Source organism: Stenella coeruleoalba (assembly GCF_951394435.1).
Source record: "Stenella coeruleoalba genome assembly, chromosome: 7".
Classification (NCBI taxonomy): domain Eukaryota; kingdom Metazoa; phylum Chordata; class Mammalia; order Artiodactyla; family Delphinidae; genus Stenella; species Stenella coeruleoalba.
Window position 1 is genome coordinate 48,407,221 of NC_137153.1, and position 25,450 is coordinate 48,432,670.

General features: G+C 38.7%; 1 protein-coding gene across 2 annotated transcripts in view; it reads left to right on the forward strand.

Annotated features, from left to right (window-relative positions):
- The first annotated feature begins 856 nt into the window (after positions 1–856).
- Positions 857–25,450, forward strand: part of PLAA (phospholipase A2 activating protein) — a 39,008-nt gene continuing 14,414 nt past the window's right edge. The window contains exons 1-9 of one of the 2 annotated variants that reach the window (XM_079927581.1): positions 857–1,203; positions 7,506–7,699; positions 14,621–14,721; positions 14,809–14,929; positions 17,180–17,347; positions 18,031–18,166; positions 20,245–20,414; positions 24,002–24,159; positions 24,840–25,059. In XM_079927581.1, coding sequence (XP_079783707.1) covers positions 1,055–1,203; positions 7,506–7,699; positions 14,621–14,721; positions 14,809–14,929; positions 17,180–17,347; positions 18,031–18,166; positions 20,245–20,414; positions 24,002–24,159; positions 24,840–25,059 — 1,417 coding nt within the window. In that variant the 5' untranslated portion in view covers positions 857–1,054. The remainder of the gene's footprint in view (positions 1,204–7,505; positions 7,700–14,620; positions 14,722–14,808; positions 14,930–17,179; positions 17,348–18,030; positions 18,167–20,244; positions 20,415–24,001; positions 24,160–24,839; positions 25,060–25,450) is intronic. The other variant, XM_079927580.1, reaches the window with a different exon arrangement.

Below are 25,450 nucleotides of genomic sequence, written 5' to 3' on the forward strand. Positions count from 1 at the left end.
TCTCGTCACCTCTTTGAGTTATTCATCTCTGAATTTCTCCCTTGTATATATGACATACACGTTAAAACACCTGTTTTTCTCTTGTTACTGTCTTTTGCTACAGAGCCCCAGCAGAAAACTTTTCTGCTAGAAGAGTAGAAAGAAAAAAAGATACTTCCTCTCCTACAACCTCTAACTGTCCAACTATTCCGTATGTTGTCTCACAAAGAAGCTACTGACATTTCTCCCTTAGTGTTTTCAGACGTTAAGGACCCAGCATTTGCCATTTGTATAGAGATGTGACAGTTTGAGAGAAAATTTTAAATCTTTAACACGTAAAATAAAACTTTTTTCAAAAACCCGGCTTAGTATTCACAGAATTCAAGGAAAGTGACTTGTTTCCAACTTGACCCCAAGCTCTCTCGTTTTAATTTAAAAAAGTTTAGATTAAAAAAAAAATCTCGGGTAACTACTCAGAGAAGGTTTGGGGAAATCGGCGGCGTAAACCTGCCCCCAACTCTACACGCGACGCAAATTCACTCAGCCACAGAACGGCCCTCAGCACAGCGGACTAAGATTTAAAATATCCGGATTGGCGCGCCTACGACTCACGCCCCGCTGGCGCGTGGCATTGTGGGATTTGTAGTCCGGCCCACATCCGGCATTACAATAAAAAGCTCAGCCGGGGCTCGGTGAGGACGCGGGCTCGGGAAAGTCAGGGATTCGGGCGCCCACTCTGAGGGGCTGGACGGTGGTATCTCTTTCTCCGTTGGCGGTCCAGCGCGCATGAGGGAATCGAGCCTCAGTTCCTCAACGGCCTCAGCAGTCGGGACGCACACACACTGCGTCATGGCGGGCTAAGGCCGATGATGAATTCCGGTGCGCACGTCAGGGTTGCTGTGTCACTCGGCTCGCTGGGCGCGCCCCTTCCCGGCCGCCCTTCCGCACCGGCCTTCGGGCTCTTCCGGTCCCGACGCCTCTCACCTTCAAGGCCCTCTCCTGCTGCACGCCCGGCCTCTCAGACGGACTGATCTTGCGCGGTGCTCGGGCACCGGGCGCCGGACCTCCTAGGGCCATGGCGGGTGGCGCCGCCAGGTACCGGCTGAGCTGCTCGCTCCCGGGCCACGAGTTGGACGTGCGGGGCCTGGTATGCTGCCTCTATCCACCGGGGGCTTTTGTGTCCGTGTCCCGAGACCGCACCACCCGCCTCTGGGTCCCAGACAGGTGAGCGCTGCGAGTCCCGCTGTTACCCGGCTGTGCTGCAAGCTTCCTTCTCTGGGAAGAGAGTGACCCTTCCCTGCCCTATCCTGCCCTTTTCCTCTTTTCCCGGCCTTTCCGACGGTCCACGCTCCCTCCCAGTTCTTAGAGCACTGGCAGTCTGGGCACGCAGTGTAAGAAACTAGTGAGGTTTACGTGGAAAGAGCACCGGGTTGGGGGAACAGAGACCTACTTTCTTGTCCTAATTTGACCACTAAACGACTGAGTCACCTTGGACGAACTTCTTATTTTTTGTGGCTTCAGTTTGTGGACGATGATTTCCTGTGTTTCTTTTCGATTTGAAAAACTTTTGACGCCAGGTGCACCCTCCTTAATGAGGCCGTGTGAAAGCATCTGGCATGTGTAATTTAAGGAAGTCCACTTCTTTCCCTGGAATTTGTTCTGTAGTCTTCCCTCAAATTTGAGAATTAAGGTTCTCAAAAATTGCATTGCAAAAAGTTGTCTTGGCCCCTCTCCACGTTGTCCAGCTCAGACTTTCTTAGTCTGGGGTATGTGATAGACTTGGGCGGAGGGGATGAAACCTCTCAAATGTCTTCTGGATGTGGCGGAGTGTGTTTTCTTGATGTGGCGGAGTGTGTTTTCTTGGGGAGAGAAAGCCCATTGCCTTTAAAAGATTTTCAGAGAGATTAATCAAAAAAAATATTAGGAAACAGAAGGTTAAGCTCCAGTCCAAATCAAGTTCAAGGGTTTAGCCCTGATTTAGTTGTTGTAACAGGAAATTTAAGACCTGGAAGACAGATTTCAGTTCAGATAGGGAAAAATTGAGGTAAGTTACTTCAGGTAGTAACTCTCCCATCAGAGGTTTCACTCATTGAAACCATACGTTTTCCTCCATAAATTCAGATGACAACTGTTTATTGAGTGGCTCCTATTTGTTTGTGATCCGGAAGAAGAAAAGGACAGACAAATTTCCTGTGTTTATAGATCCTGCCTACAGTCTGGGAGGGAAGATGGATGAAAAAACAACCAAGTAAATAATTACTCATTGGCATGTGTACTATGAAGAAAACAAATATAGATATAACATACAGAATTGAGTGGAGGGTGATGTTAAAGAAAGAAGCTTCTCTGAGGAAGGTGTTTTTGGTATTTGTTTTTTTTTTTTCTTAAATGATACTGAGTTTGAGCTGGTCTAGGGAGTGAGGAACCAGAAGGGTTGAATTGGAAGAGCACTGTAGACTGTAGGAGGAGCAAACACAGTGGCCCTGGATTGAGAAGGAGGAAATTCCCAATGTGCAGGAGGGAATGAACTGTGAGGTGAGGGCAGGTCTTAGAGGCTGGCGGGAGCCAGATCATGCCCTGGGAAGAGGGCTGAGGAAAGAAGTTAGTGGGTGGAAGCCTTCAGAGTTTCAAGCAGAGGACAACATTATTTGATTTACCTGTGGAGAAGTTTCTGCTAGCTTCAGGTGGAGAATGAATCGCAAAGGGATAAATGTGGAACCAACCTGTTTAGAGGCTTTTGCAGTAGTGCAGCCAAAATACGACAGACTAAACTAGGGATATTGTAGAGGAAACTCCTATATTGAATTAGATAAGGTCTTCTCTAATGCTTAAGATTCTGTGATATTCCAAACCACTTGGTAACATTGATACATAACTTCTGTGTATTTGAGTACAAATTACTGATTAAGCTTGTACATTTAAAATTTTGTTCAGTAGAAGCACATGCCCAGTAGGATATGAACATTGCAGTAAAGAGTAGCTAAAGGATGCTTGTTGTAGTAGTTGAATTCTGTTGAACAGCTAAATCCTCAAACTTTTACAGTGGAGGACTGTGGTAGGTTGACGGGAGCTTAAATCACTGGATCACAGGAACTTGACAAACTTTGAGCTGCAATGACCCTCTCTTTGAAAACTGTTTTTTTTTCCACTTAGTTCATGTTGTCTTTTGGTTTTGTTTTTTAGAATTCATGTGGTATTCAATTAACACTGATTGAGAGCCTGCATTGTACCAGGCACAGGACTCCATAGTGAGGGATTGGTGAGATAAGGTTGTTTTCCTCTCATTTCCAAGTGCTGTGGTAGAGCATCTCATAGTCACTCTTAGGCATCCTAACAAGTGTCTCAGCCGTACCTTTAGTGTGATAAAAAGTGTCCTCAAGGCTGACATCCTGACAATTTCTATTTATTTCATGGTATATTAATAAAATTAATGAAGTGCAGTGAAATGTTTGGAGCCAAGTAGTAAACATTTTTATTTTCTCATGTACATTGTTGATAGGACTCTGAATTGGGGTGGGTAATGTAGGGGTGGACTGGTAATGATGGGGGATTTAATTTAGTTTCAAGGAGGCAAAATAGTTCTATTCTAGGGTGGACTAAACCAGATATTTCATCTTTCACAAGAGCCCACTGAAAACCCAGAAAGCCTCCGGGTCTTCTGAAGGCGCTTCAGAATGGAGATGCCATTTTTTGGTTGTACATTGAACTGAACCAGTCAATATGCCTTTGTTGCAGACTGCTTCAAGCCTCTAGAAGCCCACCTCAGAGTAAACTGGATTTCCCAAGTCTGTCACCAACGATTGCTTTGCCTTTTGAAAACTACCCGTATTTGAAAGACGCCAACTTCAGATTCAGCATCATGTGTTAAATTTTCCCTGACCATGCCAAGGCTGGAGTGACTTCTCCCTCATGTAAACACTCAGCACCTTGGGTCCTTAGTCAAGTAGTTATACAGAGTTTAAGAAATTAGAGCCATTCCCTTCCTACCCTCCGACCCACTATTCCCTTTTCTTGGAGGCAAAATTTTCATGTCTTTTAATGGCTTATTTTTGAATTTTGCTTCTGTATCTGTATATAAAGTGCTATACTACTATTTCTTTTCATTTAAAATTTCTTTTAGTTTTCTGTTTTAGCATTTTCTGTTAGTTCTTATTATGGAATATGAAAATTTAGCTCTCATTTCTACCCTCTACCAACCCCCATCACATATGCATCCTTTCTATGTCCTGATCCTTATAACATAGTTTAATTTAATGTAGACTAAATCAGTGTTTTGTGACTGTACAGAGTCTACACCTGAGCTGTGGAATAAACTATGATAACTTTTCCTCAACAATTTTATGATCTCCCTATAGCTAATAATTGTCTTATTTTTGGTTTTCATTTGTTTAATTTTCTATGTATTTATCATTAATTCAACTTCATATTGTTTGCTAGTTGTCTAACTCTCCTCTCAAGACCTCTAGACACATTGAATATATAACAGTTTCATTTTCCTGATGATGAAAACTTTCTGACCTGGTCTGTCTGCCTCTGGTGCATAGCTGATCCTGGGATCTCCCTTCACTGTCTTCTCAAGCATCCCTTTTTGGACCTCTTGTCAGATTTCTATTATCAATATCCTTTAACTTTCTTGGTTTTCTTCCTTGATACCTTATTGGAGCACATCCTCCAGGAGCTTCCTGAAATACAGTGCAGTGATAATAAATGTATTAAGACCTTGCAATTGGAACATGATTTTAGCCTGCCTAGCTACTTGAATAATAATTTAAATGTTTGTAGCATTGTAGTTTCCAAATTTTCTTCAGAATTTTGAAGCCATTGCTCCACTGTATTCACTGTGTTACAGTTGAGAAGTCTGAAGCCATTCTTATTCTTGACCTGTTACTTTTTCTCTCTGGGAGGTGGTCTATATTCATTCATTTTTCACGTTCATTAAGTATGGTCCCTTTTAATGTCCATAAGTCATGTCCATAAGTTCTGGGACATTTTCTTAAATTCTTTGGTTTCGTCTTATTTTCTCTGTCCTCTTTTCTGGAACTTTTTATTCATATATTGAATTTGTTTCTAAATTGCTTTTTAATTTCTCTCTATAAATTTTTTTCTTTCTCTCTCTACTATACTTCCTCAGAAGTTGCCTTAACTTTTTGTGAAATTATGTTTTTGTTTCATGGTTGCAATATCTTATACCTAAGGATGGCAATGCTGATTTTTTTTAAGTTATTTTCTCCTTAGTGGTCTGTTTCCTCCAAATTGGTTATTTCCCCTCCCTGTTTGTTTTGGTCACTATTTTACCCCAAATGTCTGGTAATTCTTATTCTGTGCTTTCCATTAAGGGTGGAGAACTAAAAAACTTGAAAGATCTGTGTATCCATGGAGCTTCATGGCTATGAGCTTCACTGTAGGGTTATCTGGCTGGACTGTTTCATAGGACTGATCTCCTGCCTAGAGGATGATTGCCTGGCTTCTAGATTTTGTCTTTGGTGGTCTTGGCCTCTATGGTGAATGTACATGTTTCTCAAACCCCAAGGATCAACTGTGCCTTTTGTCTACCCCCAGCCAAAGACTTTCACCTTTTCTAAAGAAAAAACTTCAGACTTTTGCTGGGTACAAGAGGGGCAGTTGTCTAGCTGGAGTGTCTTGTCTTTTTTTTTTTTTTTTTCTTGATGCTTAAAGCATTTTTTCACTGATTCAAGAAGTACTTAATGATTACCCTGTACAACATTGTGCTACAAACTTGGGCAGAAACAGCTCTGGATTCTGCCATTAAGAGCTTCACAGATCATTACAGTAGATACACACAAGCACCCATCTGTACTGGGGAGTGCTAAGGGACACATTTAGGTAGATTTAGTGGTTTATATAATATAGATTTTTAAACATGTCCTATCTTTTACATTTCTTTGGGCTTATTGATGAAATGGTTTCTAGGGCTTCCCTGGTGGCGCAGTGGTTAAGAATCCGCCTGCCAATGCAGGGAACATGGGTTCGAGCCCTGGTCCGGGAAGATCCCACATGCCGCAGAGCAACTAAGCGCGTGTGCCACAACTACTGAGCCTGCACTCGAGAGCGTGCGAGCCGCAACTACTGAAGCCCGCACGCCTAGAGCCCGTGCTCTGCAACGAGAAGCCATCGCAATGAGAAGACTGCACACCGCCACAAAGAGTAGCCCCCACTCGCCACAACTAGAGAAAGCCCGTGCCCAGCAACAAAGACCCAACTCAACCAAAAATAAAAATACAAATAAAAAAAAAGTTTCTAAAACGACACTTAAAAAAAAACACCACCAAAATAAAGTAAACAAGTTAAAACTAGCTACTACCAAATACCTTCCTTTGAAGATTTTTTGATATGATTCTGTGTCTGATTCCAAAGACTTTCAACTAGTCTTCCTAATTCTAGTTTTTTGTTCCCATTTCCTAGTGATACATAGTGCTGCTAATTCTTGAGCCTTCTGCAGATTCGTTGGTAAATTGGGCCTCTTACTTTCCCTGATGCCTGCTTAGAACTCATTTTTTTCAAGTATCCTAAGGCCTTTACTACTTTTCTGTCAGCTTTCAGTATTCAGTTATATTTCTGTTCTTTTTTTTCTTATTCTCTCTGGCCTTGTGGGTTTATGCCTTTCTTAAAATATACATAGATGGATAGATAGATATAAAATATACGTTATACATATTGTTGTAGTGGTGTTTGGGAAAGGAGTGAATATAGATGAGCATGTGGGCAGTCTTTATCTGGGAATCTTCCCTTTTATGTTCAGTTGTTTTATCTCCTTCAGCTAGATCACAAACTCCTTGATTTAGCTTGAATCAGGGATATAATTCTTTTATCCCCCTCTACAGCTAACTTACTGCCTTCCACATATAGTATATCATAATCTGTTGTTTGACCTGTTATGTAAGGGAGTGGTACTAAGTGAAGGATGTGTATAACAAATTGGTAATCATTCTAATTCCCAGGCAGTTATTAATATGCTGTGTCCCTAGAGCAGTCATTTGTATGTCCTGTATTAGTTCCTTTAGTTTGCATATTGAAAGTGATTGATAGTCTAGCTATTTAGATACACATGCTATACTAATGAGTACTAAGTTAACGTTTCAGAGTGTGCAAATGTCCTCAATGTGTTTACGGCTTATTGATAGTAGATTCCATTATCCTAATTGCATGAATGTTTCACTTCACCAGGGATTTCTTAAGGTAACAATCACTGATAAGTAGAAATGCAGATGGAGGAAAAAAAAAAACCACTTATGATATTTGTCTCCTTTCCTTTCCTTCCTTGTTCTTTCTGTTAATTAACATACTCTTAACAGTGAAACACTAATTAAACTTCTCCTAATCTGATTAAGCCTCTGTAGTAGCTAAGACAAATTAGGTATTTAATATTTAATTTAAAACAATAGATTCTTAAAGTGGTATATAAAGTTCAACCTAGATACTAAAAGAAAATGAGTACTTTGACAACGTCTCTCTTAGGCTAAGTCAGAGGACAAATGTATATCTTATGAATTATCATGTCTTTCCAGTCCTAACAGGGGCTTTACAGAAATGCACTGTATGAGCGGCCACTCCAATTTTGTCTCTTGTGTATGCATCATACCTTCAAGTGACATGTACCCTCATGGACTAATCGCCACTGGAGGAAATGACCACAATATTTGCATTTTCTCACTGGAGAGTCCAGCACCACTTTATGTACTAAAAGGTCACAAAAATACTGGTGAGTATAATGCTTTAGTATTTTTCTGTTTGAATAAGTTTCATCCTTTTGAAGATAAAATTCTTATATCTGCTTTCCCTAGTTTTTTTTTTTTTTTTTGCGGTACGCAGGCCTCTCGCTGTTGTGGCCTCTCCTGTTGCGGAGCACAGGCTCCAGACGCGCAGGCTCAGCAGCCATGGCTCACGGGCCTAGCCGCTCCGCGGCATGTGGGATCCTCCCAGACCGGGGCACGAACCTGTGTCCCCTGCATCGGCAGGCAGACTCTCAACCACTGCGCCACCAGGGAAGCCCCCTAGTTTTTATTATTATTATTTTTTACCTATAGCTATGGCTTAATAGTGAAAACCTTTTGGATCATCATTGTTCTGCAAATTCTCTGTTACAGACTTATTGTCATCAGTAATGGTTGACATGATTATATATGTAAAAAGGAAAAGATTATGGTTTTATATACTTTGTAATTTTGGTTTTTCAGCTATCTTGTGCAAGAAATTCATTTACTCAGGAAAACTGAGAGCACTTCTTTATCTTTGGGCTGTTATGTCTGTATTTATGCAGCAAATTAAAGCCCCAGAAGGAATGTATTTAGGGTTCTGGTATCATTATTTGAGAGTATTTAATACTTTTGAACAGCATTTTCTGTGATTTGTATTTCTGATTCTTTTATATTCCTGGATTTGTGTTTGCTTAACAGCTCTTTGTTATAAAATGATATGCTTAATCAGTGCAGTATGTATACTACTTTTTTTTTATGTATCTGGAATAGTTTGGGACATCTGTAAGCAAATAGTATGGCCCATAAGCAGTCTAAACTTAATTTCTTTAAGGAGTTTGTAAAATGTTTTGTGTGTAGGTATGGGAAATCGTCAATACAGGGTGATACAGATTTTTTTTAACTTTTTGAAGGAAATCTTCAAATGTATACAAAAGTAGAGACATAGTATTTTATAAGTTATATATAAACAAACATAAAAGAGAATAGTGTAATGATCTTTTCTACTCATGTATTTACATAGCTTCAAGGATTATCAACACAAGGCCTATCTTGCTTCATCTTCTGCTTCTTCCAAAATATTATTTTAAAGGAAATTTCCAATATACTCTCTCATTTGTAAATACTTCAATATATAGCACTACAATAGGGTTTGGCAAACTTTCTGTAAAGGGCCAGGTAGTAAATATTTTAGGCTATGCAGGCCATACAGTCACTTTCACAACTGCTCAGCTCTGCCATTGTGTGCAAAAGCAGCCACTGACAATAAATGAGTGAACATGTCTGTGTTTCAATAAACCTTTATTTATGGACACTGAAATTTGAATGTCATAATTTTCACATGTCAGGAAGTACCTTTTTTTTTCTCTCAACCACTTGAAAATATAAAAACCATTCTTAGTTTGTGCACTGTACAAAAACAGATGGCCTACAGGCCACAGTTTGCTGACCCCTCAAAAATATAAGGATTCTCTTTTTTTTTTAACTAATTAATTAATTAACGTTTGGCTGCGTTGGGTCTTCATTGCTGTGTGCGGGCTGTTTCTCGTTGCGGCGAGCGGGAGCTACTCTTCGTTGGGATGTGCGGGCTTCTCATTGTGGTGGCTTCTCTTGTTGCAGACAACAGGCTCTAGGCGCATGGGCATCAGTAGTTGTGGCACGTGGGCTCAGTAGTTGTGGCTCGCGGGCTCTAGAACGCAGGCTCCGTAGTTGTTGCGCACAGGCTTAATTGCTCCACGGCATGTGGGATCTTCACAGACCAGGGCTCGAACCCGTGTTCCCTCCACTGGCAGGCGGATTCTTAACCACTGCACCACCAGGGAAGTCCCTCTCTCTTTTTTAAAAACAATATCATTATCACATCTAAAACAAAACAAAACCTAATTTCTCGTTACCAAATATCCAGTGAGTGTTCAAATTTACCCAGTTGTCTCAAATGTTTCTTTTTACAGTTTGTTTGAATTGTGACCCAAAGGTCCACTTGTCTTTCCATCTATTGGTTTCTTTCTTTTTTTAAATCCCCTCTCTATTTGAAACCAGCTTATTTTACCTGTAGAATTTCCTGTAATCTGAACTCCGCTGGTTAAAGCCTCATTTCTCTAGCCTCATGTTCCTCAGTCCCGTAGTCTTGTAAGCTATTAGATCTAGAAGCTTGATCAGATTCAGATTCAAGTTTTGAGCAAGAATTTTATACTTTCTGTTGTAGCACAACAGGAGGCATGTAATATTTCTTTTCATGATGTTAAGATTCATCCATTCTTTTTTTTTTTTTTTTTTTTTTTGCGGTACGCGGGCCCCTCACTGTTGTGGCCTCTCCCGTTGCGGAGCACAGGCACCGGACGCGCAGGCTCAGTGGCCATGGCTCACGGGCCCAGCCGCTCCGCAGCATGTGGGATCTTCCCGGACCGGGGCACGAACCCGTGTCCCCTGCATCGGCAGGCAGACTCTCAACCACTGCGCCACCAGGGAAGCCCTATCTTGATTTTTTTTAATGTGTTTCTCATAGAAACCTGTGCAGTAAAAATACTGCTTCACATTTTAGAGTATTTTTTCTGCCTGGTTTGTTTCTACTTTATCATAAGGTCATCTTTTGTTATTTTGTTAAGTTACTTGATGGTTTGAAGCCAAATGTCATTTCTTCCTTCCTTCCTCCCTCCCTCCCTCCCTCCCTCCCTCCCTTCCTCCCTTCTTTCCTTTCTTTCTTTCTTTTTTAAATTTAAAACATACCACATTAGTGAGTAGGAAATAAAGAAATTAATGATTGACATCTTTATGTCATGTCATTTTTCTGTTAGCTTTCTAGCCCAAATTTTATTTTCTAAATGGTAGAGTGGTACTGTTTTTTAGTCAGTGTATATATATAACACTTTCCAGTTACATTACAAGTTGCGGTTTTAGGTAATGGAGGAGGAAAGTGCCATCCCACACTTCGGGGCAAGTGCCAGGGCCCAAAAAGAGAGCTACCACAGTTTGCCTCTGGTCACTAGTTATTCAGCTTGCTCTCTCTTCTGCAGGCAAAATATACCCACTTCTCTCTGAATGTCAGACAAGCCAAAAGTCCCATCCAGTTGCAGCATCAAGTTCAAAATTAAGAATTTCTGGATGATACATAGTATTCTAAATATCAGGGAAATGATGCTCAGGTGTTTCTACATCAGGTCCAGACATAGTTCCTCTTAAATTTGGAGATCCGTGGACCAAAAAACACAAGTTATCTGTCACCCATTCACTCAGTATACAACTGTGGAATATTGAGGGTAGTCAGAGGAAGCACTCCCATTCAGAAAAGGGAGCAATGCAAGACAGCAGTTTCTAATCTGTAGTCATCTGAAATTCAGATGGGTGGCTGTTTCAAGGACCCCCTACTCTGAGAGTGATAGGTTTTTGTGATCAGTTCCCTCTGGTCTCCAAAAGGGGTTTCCCAATCCATTGTTCTTCATGGCTCTCCTTTAACCCTCTGGGATTCTTTTCTGTTATTCTCCTTGTTCACATTGACCCTCCTTGGGGACTACCAACTTTTTCAACTTGCTTTCTGCTTGTGGGAGCCAGGTGCACAAGGGTCGTGTTAAGTCTTGAACAGTCACAGACATTTTTAGTTATTGGCAGCATAACTCTCTGAAAAACTTATGTTTTTTACCTGTTTGATTTCCAGTCAGATCTCTTTGTCAGTAGTCATACCTCAGCTGTAGTCTAGATTTGCTGTATTACTCCCCATCTCTCCTTTCTTTCCCTGTGTGCCTCTTCAGATTTAGCTACTGAAACCTTGTGCCTTTCAGACGTTAGTTGGAAAGCTGAACCTTTAGGTTCTTTTCCCTGAGCTCTTTTCCCAGGTGAAAGCATTTATTTTCAGGGCAACAACCTTAATTTTCTTTGCTTTGAAAATGCTTTAAATCCATTTGGAAGTTTTGGCACTGTGCAGGATGGATGGCCATGTTTTTGATTTGTTCCTGTTGCATGGCTGGGTTTCAGTTGTCCTTTGCTGCTGAAAGGACTTCTCGGGTTTACATTTTTCATTTGGGCTTGAGAAGCAATTGGCTCTTCCAACTCTGCAAATCCCTAAGTTTGGACTCTTCGTTTCTGGCTGGGAACCAGCCAGTTCTTGATCTCATTCCATTCTTTTAGTACCTAGCCAAATGTGGCCAGTAGTAAGCGACACCCATCACTGAAGTCCTGTTTTCCAGCCTCTTTCTTTAGACTACAAGTTTGTCATGTCCTGAGTTATTGCCGGTAACAGCTTTATCAAATGTTCCTTACTACATGATAAGGAGCACCAGCCTTCTATTCTGTGGTAATAGTCTCCTCATTACCTGCCTGTTAAACCACTGCCGTATATTTCAGCTTTTTGCTTCAGCAGTGCCTCACTTTTGCTACTAATTCTGAATCGGTCAGGTAGGCTAGGTGACCTTGTGGTAACAGACAACTCCAGAATCACAGTGGCTTAATGCAATAAGTTTGCTTTGCTTCTTATAGATCCAGTGCAGCAGGGGGCTCTACTCCTTGTGGGATCCGGATGACAGAAGCTTCACTGCAGCATGTGCTTTCACAGAGATTGGAGTAGTGGGGAGGGAGCATGGCTTCATTGTGCACGTATCCTTAAAGCTTCCGCCTGAAAGTAACATTATTTCTGCTCATTTTTCAATGCCAGAACAAGTCATGTAGCATACCTAAAGCCAAAGGAACTGGGGAGTTCAGTCTTACCATTTGCTTAGAAGGTGAAGAGCAGAAAATATTTGATGAATATAACTAATGGCTACCACACACGTTAAAATATTTATATGTTCCATGTATTTCCTGGAAACTTCCTCTTGTAACCTTCTAGCCTTTTGTTGGATTGGTACTACCTGGGCTAAAGTCATCCCGGATTTCCCTATTTCCTAGATCCCGTGTTTTGTCATTCTTAACTTACTCTTTCATTTTAGTGTAATACAGCTGTTGCAGCTTCCTAAGAAAGCTGTGACATGGGGGTTAAATATATTGTATTTGCATATTGGAAAATAGCTTTATTCTAGTCTTATTGAATATTTGATTTTTTGGCTAGACGTAGAATCCTGTGTTAAAACCATTTAACCTCAGAATTTTGAAGGCATTGCTCCATTGTCTTTAATGTATAACGTTATTTAGAAGTTTGTCCCGTAGAAAAGAAGGGGAATCAAAATAGCATCACTTTTCTGGTCCCCTCCCAAACTTTTGGAGTCTTCTCTATTTCTAATGTTATAAAATTTCACAATGCATGTCTATCTCTGTTTCTCAAAGTGCCTTTCATTGGGCACTTCTGTGGGTTCATTCAATCTAGATATCATGACCTTCATTTTTAGGAATCTTTCTTGTACTATTTCTGTGTTCTTTGCCTCATCTTTCTCCTCCCCCTCCACAATTATCTCTTTCTGGAATCCCTGTTAGATGTTGGACATTTTGAAATTACTTTCTAACTTTCTTAATTATCCTTTCCTATTTTTCATATATTTGCCTTTTGGGTCTAATTCTCAGGAGACTTTTCTCCCCCTAGTTTTTTTTTTATTATTTTTTCAGTTTGGTTCTTCTATTTTTAGCATTTAATTTTCTCGTTCTCTCATTAGTTCTTTTTTTATATAATATCTGTTTGCAAATAATACTGTATTGAAGATTTTTCTTCTGCTTCCTGAAATTGGATTTGTTTCTTATGGGTCCCCCAAACCCCTTCCCCCTTATTTTTCTGTTTCTTTGTTTTGGTTTTTCTCTTTCATGTAGGTGGAACTTGATGTTTGGTGGGCTTCGTTAGAGGGTGATCTGATGGTCTGACTTTTTAGATGGAAACCCTCTCGAATGTCTGCATCTGGAGTTCTTTAACATTATTCAGTCCTCTAGAAAAGAGTCCTCCTGCCTCTTACTTAGGTGGAGTGGGATGTATGCCTGGCTGCGGATACTGTGGGAGCAGGGACACTGTAGGTACCACATTTCAGGATGGAGACTTTCTACTTATTCCCCTTGTGTTTCTTAGGGTTCCTTATTCCAGCCCTTTATTATGCCTGATGACCAGAGTCTAGAAACTCTGCTTCAGTTCCTCCAGAGAATAAACCTCCAGTCTCCTTCCTGCAGTGGATAAGGATGTACTTTCCTGACACTGTAGGCTGAGAGGAGAGGTCTAGTGTTTCACTCTGTTGTGTGCAGCCTTTGAATCACTGTTCTCATTTTTCAGGTCCTCTGCTTAGCCCCATCCTCTATGGAACCTAGTGGCTGGATACTTAGTCTCAGTTTTGTGGGGCCAGTTACTCTGCTTCTAATCGCTTTCTGTGTAACCTCCTCCATTTTGCTAAGTCAGTTATGTTGTTTTCTGTTTTCTTTGTCCTTGTAGATTAATACCATTTATAGCATTACTGTGGATAATCTGCCATTTTTAATCAGAACTCTGTCTTTTTTGTTTCCATGTTTTTAGATAATTTTTCATACTTATAATTTTTAGCTTGTACAGTGTTACATCAAGATCATAAGGCACTTAATTAACCATTTCACTACTGTTGAGTAATGAAATGAGTCAGCTTCACTCTAGTTTTTTCTGTCATGTTAACTAAAGTGACCCTAAATAACTATATAAATAGCGTTTGAAAATCATTTGCATTATTTTCCTGTGTAGTTTCTTAGAACTGGAAGGGATTGTGCAGCCCACTTAATCCTGCTCCCTCATTTTACAGTCTAGGAATCTGATGTTAAGTAATATCCCTGAGGTCAGACAGCTCCTAAGTGGTATAGCTAGGACTTGGACACAGTCAGTCTGGCACCAGAGTCTGTGCTCTTGACCGCTGCACTCTTCTGCATTTCCATTGAGTTGAGCCTTAATTAGCTAATACTGTCACTTCATAAAGTGTTTTTAAAATTGTAGTGTTTTAGTAACTAGCAAGGTTGAGCATTTTTCTCTATGAAAATGTGTTAATTAATGCCTTTTTCCCCTTTAGTTTGTAGTCTTTCATCTGGAAAATTTGGGACATTACTTAGTGGCTCATGGGACACTACTGCTAAAGTCTGGCTGAATGACAAATGCATGATGACCTTACAGGTACAGTAGTTCTATGTGAATATTCGAGAAAATAATTAAAGATGATGATTCTGTGGCAATTTAACTTAATACCCATTTTTCTCACAGGGTCATACAGCTGCAGTATGGGCAGTAAAGATATTACCTGAGCAGGGCTTAATGTTAACTGGATCAGCAGACAAGACTATTAAACTTTGGAAGGCTGGAAGATGCGAGAGGACTTTTTCTGGTAAGATCAGAGTAGACAGCTTTTGTAATCTTTTTGCTTCCTATTTGCACAGGTGATTTTTTTCAAAAATTTAGAAGTTTTAAAGTGGTATTTGAGCCATTTAACTTGGGTGAATGTAAATTTTCTGACAGTTAATATGTAATATCTTTTTTTTTGAATTATTTATTTATTTTTGGCTGTGTTGGGTCTTCGTTGCGGTGCACAGGCTTCTAATTGAGGTGGCTTCTCTTGTCGCGGAGCACAGGCTCTAGGTGCGCGGGCTTCAGTAGTTGTGGCTCACGGGCTCTAGAGCGCAGGCTCAGTCGTTGTGGTGCACGGGCTTAGTTGTTCCGCGGCATGTGGAGTCTTCCCGGACCAGGGCTCGAACCCGTGTCCCCTGCATTGGCAGGCGGATTCTTAACCACTGCGCCACCAGGGAAGCCCGGTAATATCTTTTTAAAATATGTACTGAGACCTCTCATAAAACAACCAGATATGGACTAATAAATAGCTACAATATGGGTATGTGCTTCTGTGTATTTTATATATGTAATTTTTGGTACTCAGTTATGTTTTGGTTGTCATTTGAACAAGTTCAGCCTGAAACTTCCAAGCATAAGTCTTACTGAGGGTGGGTCAGTAGTGTTATCTTCATATATGAGGAAAACATCAGTTGTGCTTTTATTAATATTGAAGTACATTGTTTAATAATAACAACTTTCAGGCTTTGTTTATGTTGTGGTTTCAGGTGGGTAGTCTTTTAAAACCTCAGCTATTAAATAACTCCTAAAACGAGGCATCTGCTGTCTAATATTAGAACTGATGATTTATTTGTGGGGCACTTAACATTTTTGGTATGATTTTGTTTGTTTGTTTTTCCTTTTATTTATTCCTTAAAAGTTGATCAGCATCCTGGATAATACTTCAAGAAGTCCCTTTGTGCAGATAAAACTATCTGTAGGTGGAAAGTAGACAATGAGTTGTAACTAAACATCCCTTTGTTTCTGCTTCCATACATACCAACATATGTGTTAAGTTTTTATTAATCTGCTATAGATAATCTGAATCAGCATAGGAAATACTGAGCATGGGAAAGGTTTTGACTTCTGGTCTCCTTTATTAGGTCACAAACTTCTGAGAATGTTTTGTCTTTTAAAAAAAATTGTAGTGGCATCTACAATGCCTCAATTAATATTGAAAAAAATGGAATCTTATCAAGTTTTTAAAAACATTTAATATCCTTTGATGAGAGGAATAAATACACACACACATGTGTGTGTATATATATATATATATATATATATACAATCAACATAACACAAGAAGTTTTCATTCCATAAATTCTTGCCCTTTTAAAAAATCAATAGTCATTAATTTTTATTTTATCATTTTAATGCCTGCATTTATATAAATTATGAAATATTTCCCTTGGTAAAGCAACAATGTTTGGCTTTATATTTATGTTTTGGTTGAATCGAAAGAGGCAGGAATAGGAGGCAGGAAACTTGAATTCTTGCTTTAGCTCTGCCACTGATTGTGTGGTTTTAGATAAATTAATCTCTCTCAACCTGTTTCACATTTTAATAAAGTTTACTTTTCTATGATATTTTATTTCAAACTCTTAAATAATTGAAATCTTTTTTGTAATCTTAGTTTTTCTTTTCTTGGTGCTTTATAAATATTAATCTCAGTATTATGTGGTGAGAAATTTAGGGGATATTTACTCTTCGTTATATATCTGTTTATATTTTAATATTGTGTATGTTATGAATTACTCTTGTTATTGGGGAAGAGAAGTTGACATGAATTGTCAAGTAAAAATTGGAGGACTTCGCTGGTGGTCCGGTGGTTAAGACTCCGAGCTTCCATTTCAGGGGGCACGAGTTTGATCCCTGGTCGGGAACGAAGATCCCAAATGCCGTGAAGCCAATCAATCAATCAATCAATAAAGGATTTCCTTTAAAAAAAATTGTGGGGATCAGAAACTTATTTCTGGAGGGGTTTAAGAAATTTTTAAGAAATAATTTAGAGAAGATATGGTAAATATAGAACTTCCCAAGACTGGTGATAAAAAATACTGCCAAGCCTACAGTACAAATTTTGGCTATCAGGTTTTTCTACTGGAAAAAAAAAAAGTATTTCTCTAACTTGAAAATCAGTTTTTAATATTCACTGGTATGTGTTTTATAATGTTAATAAAATACATAGAGCCATCAACCAAATGATCCATTTTTATTGATTTATCATGTTCTTTTTTTTTTTTTCATACAGGGCATGAAGACTGTGTAAGAGGCTTGGCAATTTTGAGTGAAACAGAATTTCTCTCCTGTGCAAATGATGCTAGTATTAGAAGGTGGCAAATCACTGGCGAGTGTCTTGAAGTATTTTATGGTCATACAAATTATATTTATAGCATATCTGTCTTTCCAAATTGTAAAGGTAAGACTGTCTTATACTACATATTTTAAATTTTGTATTGAGCATTGTTCTATTCCATCTTGAGGTGGGGGGCAGAGGGCTAATGATTTAAATCAATTTACTAACTGTAACTTGAGTAATTTAGTAACTTTATTTCATAAGTATCTTTTTCCTAAAGGAGGAAACTGTATGATCATCTTTATATTAATTCAGACTTGATGGTGTGTTGTAAAAAGTTCTTGGGCGGGTTCCCTGGTGGCGCAGTGGTTGAGTCCGCCTGCCGATGCAGGGGACACGGGTTTGTGCCCCGGTCCGGGAAGATCCCACATGCCACAGAGCGGCTTGGCCCGTGAGCCACGGCCGCTGAGCCTGCGTGTCCGGAGCCTGTGCTCCGCAACGGGAGAGGCCACAGCAGTGAGAGGCCCACGTACCGCAAAAAAAAAAAAAAAAAAGTTCTTGGGCATCTGAGGAAAGACTTCTTATAATTTATTGGTATAAAGTATAGTGTGTAAGATGTTAAATATATAAAAATGTGATTCTTTGAAGTTGTATATTGTATAAGTGACAAATACATAAAATTTAAAGCTATAATTTATAAATACTTGGGGTTTAAAAATCAGTATGCCTATTTAGAAAGGTGGTATATATAAATGTACTTAATTTTATATATTCAAACTAATTTTTCCTGTATTCATTAATTTTAGATTTTGTGACAACAGCAGAAGACAGATCTCTGAGAATCTGGAAGCATGGGGAATGTGCTCAAACAATCCGACTTCCAGCTCAGTCTATATGGTGCTGCTGTGTGCTAGACAATGGTGACATTGTGGTTGGTGCGAGGTACTCATATTCTAGTCAATCAATCAATAATATGTGTCTAGGCCTTAGGTAGGTGTTAGAGTGCACAGAGATAAGCCATAGGAATTTCAGGTGAACTGGGGAGACCACAGGCACATTTGTGTTACTAAACAAAACAGTAGTAGGTATAACAGGTTTTGCACTAATGATACATGATATATTATAATAGTATTGCATTGTAAGTTCTGCAGTCGAAACATGAAATTAGAGAAGTTAGAGATTGGTGTGGGCAAACTTTCTGGAGAAGAAGAAATTTGAATTGGGTTTTGAAAGATAATGAAGGAAAATGGTGGAGGAACAATGCTGGGGAACAGTGGGTGACAGGGGAAGATGGTAGCGTGGGGCTTAATTATGGAGAACCTGGAATGCCCAGCATTTGTTAGATTCAGTGCTTGGGGTTAAAGGGTTGTAGCTCTTGAGCAAGAAGTGCTGTGATTAAAGCAGAACTTATGAATTATTAAATACGTAGGTTAGATTTAACTAGTGGTGACAATGGGCAGGAAACCAAGTTGGTAAGCAATTGCAGTAGTAGGTGTGAAGTTGTGAAATATTGACCCTGCAGTGCTAATGGATAAAAGACTGGAAAATGAGATAATGCGGAGGGAAAATGATCAGAAGGGGGCGTGTCAGAAAAGGATAGAGTTTCAAACTTTGGATGATTAGAAGTCCACATTAATAAAAATGGACAAGAGTGAGAGTTGGTTTGGTGAAGAAGGTGATAACTTCCTGGGATCCGAGTGGTGATAAGCCACACTCATGCAGATTGGTCATGGGCATTTGGACTGGGTCCTAGTGTAGCAACTGAGACTGAAGATCAAGATTGGCACAGAGCTTCCAGAGTCAAGCAGTAGGGCATCTTTCTCTGAGGGAAGAAACATAGAAGGGGAGGAACAGAACTAAAGACTGAACTTGTGATACACTGTGGGTAGAAAAAGAAGCCAGTAGCCTAAACAAAAAGCAATCCAGATGTTGAAATTCAGAGATGGAAAAGAGATTTTGGAGGGAGATTGTGATCAGTGTCAATAAGTACATGAAGGGGTTAAGGAATGGAAAGTTAGGAAAGCTTTTGGATTTGCTTTGAAAGATGTTAGCAGTGACTTTTTTGACATCACATTTTCATAGAAAATGATAGAAAAAGGTAAATGAGAGGAGACAGATAGAAAGAGATTTTTGAAGAAATGGATGAGGGAAAGGATTATAGACTACTGTGGCACTGAAGGCAAGAGGAAAAAGGGCGACAGCCATAAGGGATACAGTGTCTAATAAAGCGGATGTATTTTACTCCTTGGCTGGGCCAGAGGTTGATTTGTTGGTTTAGTTATTTTTACCCTAAAATCATTTAAAGTTGAAGAAAAATAAAGGGGTAACACTGCTGTTAGTAGAAGGTTAAGTAAGAAAGTTTTTCTGCAGAGTTGAGTAGGATTAGTACAGTTGAAAGTGGCTAACTTGTCTCCCCTACCCCAAAATTTCACAAAGAGAAATTATGGAAATGAAGTCATTTTTCTGAGAATAGAGGCTGGGACTGTCATCTATTCCAGAGGTGAAGCTGTTTTTTTCTTGATTCGGGTTAGGTTACATTGCTAGTTAATGGCATAGTAAGGACAGGCTCCATGCATTTCTGATTAACGGATATCAAGCATCTGGTATTTTCTAAGCCCTGTCCTGGGTATTTGAGCCCTTTATAAGTTAAACAGTTTACTACCCTTCTTTATACCATAATACCTATGTGTGTAATGTTCACTTTAAAAGTGTATGCTATGTCTGTAGATTTTTATGAGGGTAAATATTTAATTTGGAATTGAAAATTGTGTTAAATATATATTTCTTTGTTCTTTCCCAGTAACTTTTTCCTTAAATAGTCTTTTTCCACCCTTTCCATTGCTTTAGAAAGTAATAGAGGGTAGTGTGCTGAAATCGGCATAGTTCTACACTCAGCAATAAATACATAGTAACATTTCTCGTATTCACAAATACAGATTATTTTTGCTTTGGATCATTGAAGTGTGATAATGTTAACCTACTGTGGCAGTGACTTAAAATCACTTTCTGTTTCCTTATAGTGATGGTATTATTAGAGTGTTTACAGAATCAGAGGATCGGACAGCAAGTGCTGAAGAAATCAAGGCTTTTGAAAGAGAACTCTCTCAGGCAACCATTGATTCCAAAACTGGTGATTTAGGGGACATTAATGCTGAGCAGCTTCCTGGGAGGGAACATCTGAATGAACCTGGTAAATATTTCAATGTATCTAGTAGTAAAAAATGCTGCCTTGTTTGCCTTTTGGAATAATGAGTGACAAGAAAAAAAGATTGTTTTGTTAAGTCATTCAGTATTATTCTCATTGCCAGGTACTGATCTTTGAGACTTTTTATTATGCATAACCACAGTGAAAAATCATGTTCTTTTTGCCTCTGCCTCACAGTTTTAAAGACTTCGAGCTAAGTTCCCATAAACAGGAATCTTTTTCTTTAAATAAATCACCTAATACTTAGCTCATATATAGTAGGTGTTCGGAAATCACTCATTTAATACCTTTTGGTTGATTGGATTCTCTGAGAGGTTGTAGAGACTAAAAATAAAAATGAGTTTAAATAAAGCAATGTCTGCTTAATGCGTTAGGGATCATTTGATTTTAAAATCAGAGGACAGTAGTTGTCTCAAATGAAATCTTAGGTTGGATATGTCCATGATCCCTTGGTCCGTGGACCCCTGGGGATTCTGAGATCCTTTCAGGATATCCATGTGGTCAAAGCTAGTTTTATAATACTAAGATGTTATTTGCCTTTTACACTGTGTTATCATCTACATTTATGGTATAAAAGCGGTGGTGGGTAAAACTGCTGGCTCCTTAGGACGTAGATGGAGGCAGTGGCACCAAACTATTCAGGTAGTCATGGTGTTCTTCACTGGTATGCAGTCGTCATTAAAAAAGAAAAAAATGCCATCTGCCCTTAGGAGTGTCCCTGATGAAGCATTAAAAATTAATTTTGTTACATTTTGGCCCTTTAGTATGTGTCTTTTTTAACATTCTGGATGACAAAATGTAAAGTACACATACAGTTTACCGAAGTACCATGTGCCTCGGGTAAGTACTTCTGCAGTCATTTGAGTTGCAGGCTGAACTCTCCCTTTTTTCAGGGAATTCCATTTTTATTTCAAAGAACAACTACGGTTATTCAGGCTTAGGTATTTGGCAGATATTTTTTTGAAAATGAACAAAGCGAGAATGTCACTTTAAGGAAAACAACTGACAGCATTCGTTGCCAAAGATAAAATTCAGACTTCCAAATGAAAATTGAATTTTGGAAAACTTGTGATATTAGTGGTAATATTAACAAATGCAGTTTTTTTATATTGAATAATAAAATGTGTAATCATATGGAAGATCTGCATAGCTCAGTGAATCAGTATTTTCCAAATGACCAGTTCATGGTCTTACAAAATCATACATGGGTAAAAGAACTGTTCAGAGTATAACATCAATGGATTTTAGTATAATAGAGCATGAAAAGTTCATTGATACAGTTTCAGATTCTAAATTTGTAACCTTTAGGATCTACTACTTGTAGAATATCCACATTTTTCTGAAAAGGCTATTAAACTAGTCCTCTGTTTCTCAACTGTATTATCCGTGTGATGCTGGATTTTCTTTGTATACATCAACCAAGCAACAGATTGCAACAGGTTAAATGCAGGGGCAGGTATGCTAATCCAGCTGTCTTCTATTAAGAGAGACAGTAAAGAGATTTACAAAAATGTACAACAATGCCAGACTTCTCACTAAATTTTTAAAACTATATTTATTTTTCATTGAACTATTACTTATTCAATATGTAATGGATCTATTACTGTTTTCCATGAAGTAAATATACTTTTTGCTCTTCTCATTTTTAATTTCAAATTCAGTAAATCAACTGATATAACCTACATAAAAAAAGCTGTTTGGGCTTCTGAATAACATTTCTGACTGTAAAGAAATATTGAAACCAAAAGTTTGAACACCACTGTATTATTTCATGTTTTTAATATTCTTACAGTTCTTTGCAAAAATGTAATCTTTTTGTCTATATATACACAGTCAATAAATATTTACTAGGTACCCACTGTCTGCTCTGCATTGGTCTAAGCTCTGGGGAATACAGATAACAAAAGGGACAGAAATCTCTGTTCTCACAAATTTATGTTGTACAGGAGGAGACAGATAATTAAAAAGTTAATAAGTAAATATACAAGTATGTCAGATAAGTACTATGGGAAAAGTAAAGCAGGCATTGAGTTTTAATAAAAAATAAAACAGGAGTTTGAAATTCAGTGGTCAGGAAATGTATAATACTTAGGATAGCACTGGTTGCTGTAACAGATAAATCCTAAAATGTCAGTGGCTTAACACAAGAGAAGGTTATTTGTTGCACATTTGAAGTTCAGTTGACAGCAGGGTATGCTGGAACATGTTCGTAGAATAATTTTACTCCTCTAGGTCATTGAGGGACCCATGCTGAAATCACCATCTTCATCATGTGCTTGCAGGGTCCCCCTGAATTATAGATATTCAGCCACTAGACAGCATAAGAGGGGAGGGTAGAAGATGATGAACTAGGCCTAGAACTGGCATTTATCACACCTACCCAGATTCCACTGACCATTACTCAGTGTGTAATCTAGGGACTACAAAATGTAAGGGGGCGGAATAAGGTAGTCTTCGACTAGACAGCTACAGCTCTACCCATTGGAATAGGAGCAGGAATCTCTGGAGGACAGCTAGCAGTCTGTGCCACTGAAGGCCTTGCTGAGAATGTGGCTTTCAGGTAAAGTCCTTAAGGAGACAAGGGGGCAAATCTTGCTAACATCTGTGTGGAGAATGTCGTAGGCAGAATAAACAGCCAGTGTTATAGACTCTAAGGGGGCTCCAGGGCCTATAGTAGGAGGCCATTGAATCAGTGCAACGGAGAAATAATGGTGGCTTGTACCAACAGGTAGCAATGGAGATGGTGAGAAGAGGTAGTCTTTTAGCTATATTTTAAAGATAGAGCTGATGGAATTTGCTGAAGGATTAGAATTGAGAGAAAGGAATCACACTCTTCTATTCTTTTTGGCCTGATCAGCTAGAAGAATGGAGAATCATTTACTGAAATGAAGTATTGTCAGAAGATACTCGTTAATAAAATTTGTTTTATTTTCGATCAGCCAGCTGCTTTTTAGTAGAATCACATGTTTTTAACCATCCTTTACTTAATAGAGTTTTTTTTTTAAATTAATTAATTTATTTATTTATTTTTGGCTGCATCGGGTCTTCATTGCTGAGCACGGGCTTTCTCTAGTTGCGGCGAGAGGGGGCTACTCTTCATTGCGGTGCATGGGCTTCTCACTTCTCATTGCGGTGGCTTCTCTTGTTGCGGAGCACGGGCTTTAGGCGTGCGGGCTTCAGTAGTTGTGGCACGTGGGCTCAGTAGTTGTGGCTCGCGGGCTTTAGAGTGCAGGCTCAGTAGTTGTGGCACACGGGCTTAGTTGCTCCGCAGCATGTGGGATCTTCCCGGACCAGGGCTCGAACCCGTGTCCCCTGCATCAGCAGGCGGGCGGATTCTTAACCACTGCGCCACCAGGGAAGTCGCAGTAGGGTTTCTTTTAAACTGTTATTTTCTTTTTGGCCAGTTTCCAGTAGAATTACATTTTAAAATATTTTGTTTCATAAAATTTTCTATTAAACCAAAATACATATTTTCTTTTATATATAAACTTTAATGTTAAAACTTTTCGATCTAATGTTTGTAAAATTTACTCTGCCATTCTCTCTTTGATTCTTAAAATTTTTATTTTAAGGTACTAGAGAAGGACAGACTCGCCTAATCAGAGATGGGGAGAAAGTCGAAGCCTATCAGTGGAGTGTTAGTGAAGGGAGGTGGATAAAAATTGGTGATGTTGTTGGCTCATCTGGTGCTAATCAGCAAACATCTGGAAAAGTTTTATATGAAGGGAAAGTATGTCGACTTCTTTCTAATTGCTATTATCTTAAAGCATTAGACAAATTAAAAGTTTTTGTTTCCCTTTCCCCATGCTAATAAAATTTTCTTTGGTGTTTTGACATTTAAAAATAGATTTCAATGGGGAGATTCTTAGTCTTGAAGTAGATTTTTTTTTTTTTTGATATCTTTGCATGTAGAGAGAGCTGCATTTGTGATGGACACTGCCATTATTTGCCTTTTGGTAGTTACATAGATAAGCTGTTCCCAACCATTTTGGATTAGGCGCTTCTGTGTCACCTTTCATCTAATGCTTTGTGCCTAGTTATATTTAACTTGACAGGCCATGAGGGACCCTGCAGGGCTGTGCTTATAATGCCAGCATGTTTTCATGAGTAGGGTAAGGTAACAGCTAATACTTTTGGCCTTGAGATCAATTAATTGGAAACCATCCTTTGGTCTTACAATTAATATGTAGTAATAATCCATCCCCCACATCTACCTGCCAGTGAACTACTATTCTTGCACCACATGCATATGGTTGCTATTAAACATTATTTGCCAAGTGGAAGATTTTAAAATTGTGCTTTGGAGAAAGTTTAGCACTATAATTATTAACATAAATCTGTGTTATGTATGTCATTAATTTATGTGAACAGATAGTAATCACTTATCTCCTTTTTATATTCCTATTAAAGGAGTTTGATTATGTTTTCTCAATTGATGTCAACGAAGGTGGACCATCATATAAACTGCCATATAACATCACTGACGATCCCTGGTTAACTGCATACAACTTCTTGCAGAAGAATGATTTGAATCCTATGTTTTTGGATCAGGTGGCTAAATTTATTATTGATAACACAAAAGGTCAAATGTTGGGACTTGGGAATCCCAGTTTTTCAGATCCGTTTACAGGTAAGTTAGGGTTTGTATTAAGTCTTATATACTTCCACCAATGTTGATTATTTTTTTTTCTTTATTTGTTGTGTTTAAACACCTATTATGATTAGCTGTTTAAATAAAAACCAAGATTTACAGCAGGTTTTTGCCGCAGATATATATTTTTGAGGCTCAAATTATATAGTAATTTTGTATTTATGGAAACAGTTGTAAATCGTTCTCTTTCAAAAATACAGCCACACTGTAAACTAAATAAAATTAAACTGAAACTAATTCAGTCATTTGAAATGAAAAGAAACCTGTAAGTTCCTTCATGTTATTGCTTCTTTTTAAAATATATATTTTGGTGAAATTTAGTAAATAGAAATTCTGTTTTCACATGAGGCGAAACTAGTTAGTTATGCAT